This window comes from Macrosteles quadrilineatus, unplaced genomic scaffold (assembly GCF_028750875.1).
Source record: "Macrosteles quadrilineatus isolate MER2022 unplaced genomic scaffold, UCM_ALF_1.0 Scaffold_4__1_contigs__length_99947679, whole genome shotgun sequence".
Classification (NCBI taxonomy): domain Eukaryota; kingdom Metazoa; phylum Arthropoda; class Insecta; order Hemiptera; family Cicadellidae; genus Macrosteles; species Macrosteles quadrilineatus.
The window spans coordinates 86,078,879-86,084,878 of NW_026542597.1; the positions used below are offsets into that span (position 1 = coordinate 86,078,879).

General features: G+C 31.7%; 1 protein-coding gene across 2 annotated transcripts; it reads left to right on the forward strand.

Annotated features, from left to right (window-relative positions):
- Positions 1–619: 619 nt before the first annotated feature.
- On the forward strand, positions 620–5,610 carry LOC128992629 (uncharacterized). Of its 2 annotated transcripts, none has more exons than XM_054416299.1 (5): positions 620–697; positions 2,068–2,122; positions 4,013–4,446; positions 4,868–4,895; positions 5,047–5,610. In XM_054416299.1, exons 1-5 carry the CDS (start codon positions 659–661, stop codon positions 5,574–5,576), a joined length of 1,086 nt encoding a protein of 361 aa, XP_054272274.1. In that variant the 5' UTR covers positions 620–658; the 3' UTR covers positions 5,577–5,610. The 2 variants fall into 2 exon arrangements, with proteins under 2 accessions (XP_054272274.1, XP_054272275.1); XM_054416300.1 differs by having other exon boundaries at positions 623–697; positions 2,068–2,098.
- The last annotated feature ends 390 nt before the right edge of the window (positions 5,611–6,000 follow it).

A 6,000-nucleotide genomic window follows, 5' to 3' on the forward strand; every position in this document is an offset into this window, starting at 1 on the left:
CATGACCTAAATGTGTTGTATAAACCTGGTAGGTTCATGTATATAGCAGATACATTATCAAGAGCTCCTTTGAATGTAGTTAGTAAGGAAATAAATTATTTAGATATTGACATAATTTGTGATGTTAACTTGTTCAACTATAATTTTCCAATATCTGAAACTAAACTTAAGTTTTAATGATGAAACTGAAATAGTCAGGTGTCTTAAGTACAGTGAAAATGTTCATCAGGTTGGATAAAAAATCCTAAGAGGTTAACTTTTTTGAGTAAAATGTATTTTATGTTAAGTAATCTTGTATAAATAGTTTAGTAAAAAGATGTTTTTCAAAGATTAATTTTGTTTTACAATGCTGTATCTTGATGTTATAAAACAAGTTTTGTTACTCTATGTGGCTTTGGAGAATCGATGCAGGAGCTTCTCTACCTAAAATGAACTTTTACACAAAACGGACGAAGTATGTTACTCATATTGATATTCAATAATAATAAAGTTTGAATTTTACTAGTGTATAAAATTTTATTTTGGTAAAACCAAGAGTCGGTATTGAGCACCTGACAAGCAATCATTGTAATTTATCACCAATGTAATTGGACAGCAAAATTAGGAACATTCAGAGATCCAACTGTAAGCGAATGGCTAGGCTCAGTTTTTCTTTTCCATGGAACTTATATATACTGTAGTTTTTGGATCATGTCTGGTAAGATTTTATCCATATCTTTTTGATAGCTGTAACAAAAATGTGTAATTCAATAAAATTTTCTTTTTAAGCAATTTTTTTTTTTAAAAGGGTGAAAGCTGTAGGTTTTATGGTAAGATATTGACCCCGTACCGATTTTAATTTTCGTTTTGATGTCCACCGGTTGCCAAAAAATCACCCGTTAAAATGTTTATTGATATGTTATTTCCTGCTTAAACTGTTGTTTATGTCAACAATGCTTTAATATGCAATCTTTATGGTTTTAGCAAATTTCTCTATAAGGAAGTAATATTACGGAGGTAGATTTCATAGGCATATATGTATATATATATATATATGTATTGCATCATATGTGTGTGTGTGTGTGTGTGTTTGTAAGTAAACGCGAAAACTTGAGTAATTTTTTCCGACAGAATTTGGTGTGAAGGTGTAAGGCGGGATAAACTTTAATGAGTTCAAAATCAAAATAAAATCAAAATAAAATCAAAACAAAATATTTTTGCTTTCCTGCAGTACCCTATGTAGTGCAATTATTTTTTACCTGTTGACTATGTAAGTTTTTCAACAAAATTAATTTACGCGTATGATTTGAAAATTTAATCGTATGATTTAGTATTTTCATACATGCATCAGTGCCTCATATGATCTTTACTTGGTAGTCTTAAAAGTTAGCCTAGCTTAAGAGAAAATTATGTTTTCAAACTAAGAGGTCCAATAAAATGTTGTCCCGGGAATAAAAGGTGGATGTGTAACTTTTTTACACAACAAATTTCAAGATCAAATGTTTCTCTTCAGTTTCCTCTCTGGTTCAAAGCTCGAGGACAGCAGCTAGTGATTGTAAACACAAGTACCCTCTTTTCAATTATAAAATCATAAAGTTTGAACGAATAGTTTTTTGGCCTCTGGGGACATAAAAAATTTTAAAAAATCAGTCCCGGGTTTAGGTCTTACCGTGCCACCTACGGTAATAGCTACCGGTACTTCCCTACAAGGAAATTCGCTGAAAAGTTATTAATGAGCCATTCACAGTGGATGATGCTATGTATTCTCTATCCCTTAGTTTTGTTACTGAAATAGTTGACTAGACATAAAATGAACATTTAGGATCCCCATTTTATTCTTTAGAGAAAAATAAAACTATTATAGTTCGCTTCTTTGTGGCTGTATGTTGATCAAATTTGGGAGTTGATCAACATACCCCTCAAAACGAATGCTGGATCTGAAATGGACGTATATTGTTGTGAAATAGACGTATATTGTTGTGAAATGGACATATATTGTTGTGAAATGGACGTATATTTTTGTGAAATGGACGCATATTGTTGTGAAATGGACGTATATTGTTGTGAAATGGACGTATATTGTTTCAGATACTTCAGATCAGCGCTTTTGGGAAGTCTGGTAAAGCGGAAGTCAAAGGCAACGGTAAAACTACACAAACTGTGTTAATCTCATAAACTTGGCAATTAGGCACAAAATAACTACTACTTTGATTAATAAGTTACTTCGTTATATTTCACATTTGAAAGAAGGTTTAAGTTTGACCTACACATGCTTGCAAAATGATTTGACTTTGCATTTAATACAGATCTTACCCAAAGCTGGACATTGTTTTTTTCCATGACAACTACCACATCTGTAACATTTAAAACATCTTTTCTAAAAAGTTTCTCTTGGAAATTTTTATAACTTAGCCCCAGTATTATCTGAGCTCTCGCAGTTTTTCCTCCTGTTCTTCAAACTTAAATGGTTTGACTAAATTTTTTAGGTCCGAATAGAATTTATAAATGGTTAATCTTGTTGCTGCTTCCTTTTGAAAAACTTGTAATTATCCATGGTTTCATTCTTTCTTGGTGTGTAATACTTTAGTGTTTCTAATGTTTTAACTATTTCTGGATCTTCATTATTTTGTTTGAAATCTTTATATATTTTCAAGGCTTCCTTTCCTAGGAGATTCTTAAGTTTTGCTGCTTGCATTGAATTAGGCTTCTTTTCAGTTCCAGTAGCTAGGAAGTATATTTCCACTTCTTCTTTAAAAGTCCAAAAATTTTCCTCCAAGTTGGCTTCTACGCTTAGGACATCGGGTTAGTTAAATTCCATTACTGTGTATCTTGTATACTATTCTTCAGTTATTATTCTTTATTATTCTTAATAAAAATTTTTTCGACTGCGCCAAGTTTAATAAAAAAAAAACCTCTTTAAAAATTTTTTTTTTATTTCAACCCAAACTGTTTACAATTCAAAATTCTAACTTAATTATTATCAAAAACATAATATTTTAAACAAAATATATTACACAAAGATTGTAAGTCAATATATAAATTAAGTAACATACAAACGTAATAATAATAACAAATAACAACAATAATAACAAATAATAATAATAACAAAAGTAATATAGAAGACAAGGGTGATTCTTCTTCACTGCCTAGTCCAATGCAAACTTCTGGTGGATTAAGCGCTTGTTCTTGATGTAAATTGATTTTATCAATGTCCAAATCACAAGGCAAATTACTTCATACTTCTTCCCTTCTTCTTTGACCAGTCCATATACTGGAGATGGCGTCAATAACACTCTTAAAACTAATAAGTAGAACTGAACAAAACAAATATTTAAGACTGTACCCTATTTACACATTTTGGATCATGTTTGGCGGCAGGTCTTTACAGAGCTAGGTCTTAGATACTCAACGGATGCGATTTTTCCCAGTTGGAACACATAAGGCTCCGTCCAAACTCTATGGTTCACATTAAGTCTGTAACATCAATGAATTAATTGCCGTTTTTTATACATAATACTGAACTATTGATACTGATACTGTGTTCAGTGTGATAAGTAAACAATTGAAAGATGATTCAAAGGTTTGAACTTTATCTTACATTATAAGAAAAGCATACTGTCACTTCTTTTGATGTAATACAGCATAGAAATCTATGGTAGAATGAAAATGTTAACTCAAGAAAAAGTAAACAGATAAATAAAAAAAATCTTTTTAACAGCTGACGTATCTTAATTTTTTTTATGTAATGATATGCAGCTCTGACATTCTTGCCCTTGCAAGGGTTTATACAAGAATTGCAATTTTTCGGGGCAAGTTTCACGTCAATAATTTTCATTCAAGTTTGCGGCTGTGTGCCTATTATGGCTTTCCAAAAAGTTCAGATACTTCTAAGCACTGTATACATTTTCATGTATAATTCATGAATATACTTCTAGAATGTATAATTTTCATGTACTGTATTGTGCATTATTTTGTAATGTTATATATTCAATGGGAGAAAATAAATACTAATATACTTATTTTTATATTTCAGTCCTGTTCCAAGTGCAATTACCTAATGTTTTATACCAATCCATCCCTAAGTTCACCAAAGATGATACGAAAGATCGTATAACGCAACATGAAATAAAATTGGTGTCAGACAAAAAATTGCTTGTTAAATGCGTAGAAGATGACTATGAAGCGGAGGCATACATATTCAGTCCAGGAGATCACTATCACTTGATAGACAGGTTGAAGCTATTTCCCAGGAAAGACGTTTGCAAACAAATGAATCGTTTTGACACTGATTTTTTTGAACAGCCGATACTGTATGAATCATACGGACATGATAAGTTAATGTTCACCATGTCGTACAAGTTTAATGGGGAGGAAGATCAGTGCCTCAAAAGACGGTACCTTTTCTCAACTTTTCTTTACTATGCCAAATTTGAAAGAGGACCGGTAGAACTGACAGATTGCAAGAAGGTAAGTTTAAACATTATACGTTATATTGAAAAAATGAAGATTAACGAAAACAACTGGCCAAATGAAGTCACGGACATATATGGGTCGTGGTTACGAGTTTATTGTTGAAATATTGTTTTTATTCAAAGACTCCTGGCTTTCCGTAAAGAATATTTATTTCCAGTCAAAAATGTTAACTTTGGTCACCTTTTTAAAATTGTAAATACATTTTATATTTAAAATCCATGTTATGAGCAGGCTGTTGACTTGTGTTTTATACACAAGGGGTGTAAACTTTGAGTAATTGCTGATTTAGATAAAAGATGATACAAATGAAGAAGGAAATATCTAAGAGAGGATAAGACCAACTCAATATAATAGCAAAACATAATATATTATAGTATTCGGACGAAAGATTCTCATTCAAGTTTTACTTTTTCAGAGTTTTGCGGAATATTTAACAAATCATGGTAAGTATTTACAATAAGGATTACAATACAGAGTCAATACCTCTAGATTTATATATTGTCTACTGTTGGTGGGATACGAATAAGTTACTACATTGTTTGTTATAGTTATTTAATACATTATTTTTTCTTATACTTTTTCTTTGTTTTTTAGAAATTTTGTTATCATCGGGATCTTTTGGAATCATGGATTTTAACAAAAATATGTATTCTGTTGGGGAACCTTCCATTCACACTTTTAATGTACCAAACTTGAAACTCAGGTGCCAGATGTACACCAAGAAAACTAAGAGCGGCCCGATTGAAGATTCCACAGAAGCAATAGGATATATTATATACGAGGATACAAAACTTAAACAGGATATGATAATAGAAAAGCTACGTCTAGACTCTTGTGAAGCCGGAGTTAATGGAATGTACATCAAAGAAGGCATTACCTCTTTAAACACGAGGGAATTCACACTTGTGTTTAAAACGACAGACGGACAATGCTATAGGAGCCACCTTACCTATGAACCACTTAGAGATAAATTAAAAGTTGGTCGATCCGCTCCTGACAGAGTCAATTGTCCAGATGTTTGGACGAGTGACGCTGCCTTGGCTACAAAGCCACCATTGTACATACGATTTTTGAAATTCCTTGGCAATCTTTCGAGGAAGTTTAGGCAGCTTTTGAAACTGTGAGTTCTGAAGATCAGTAATCTACCAAATAAACTACTTGTTGACTTATTAATGACTTATTTAACCTTAGGACCTGAGATGGTAAATTCCTCTGGGACAATCTGTTGGTAGTTACTTTCCTTGTGTCAAACTGTGGTGGTTTACGCGTTACTAAACCATCGTAAAGAGCTATACTAAAATCTGTTCTCAAATGAATATTCAACATTTCAAGGATTTATATATGATCGCATCGAGGAAGAATTCGTAATAGTTTAAGGAAAATCATAGTTTTAGGTAGCTTTAAGGGTTTCTTTAATTGGTACTTTCGAATGAATACATGTTTGTAATATCAAATGAGATGAGTACTGAGTTATTAGGAGTTTGTACATCTTTGATATTGTTTATCAACTCATAGTTGTTCAATAAACTATAGTTATTTCCAAATGTC

Coding starts and splice junctions, on each gene's coding strand:
- LOC128992629 (XM_054416299.1), top strand. CDS start 659: ATGGAACTTATATATACTGTAGTTTTTGGATCATGTCTG. Junction 2,123..4,012: donor AGCGGAAGTCAAAGGCAACG/GTAAAACTACAC, acceptor TTTATATTTCAG/TCCTGTTCCAAGTGCAATTA. Junction 4,447..4,867: donor AACTGACAGATTGCAAGAAG/GTAAGTTTAAAC, acceptor TTACTTTTTCAG/AGTTTTGCGGAATATTTAAC.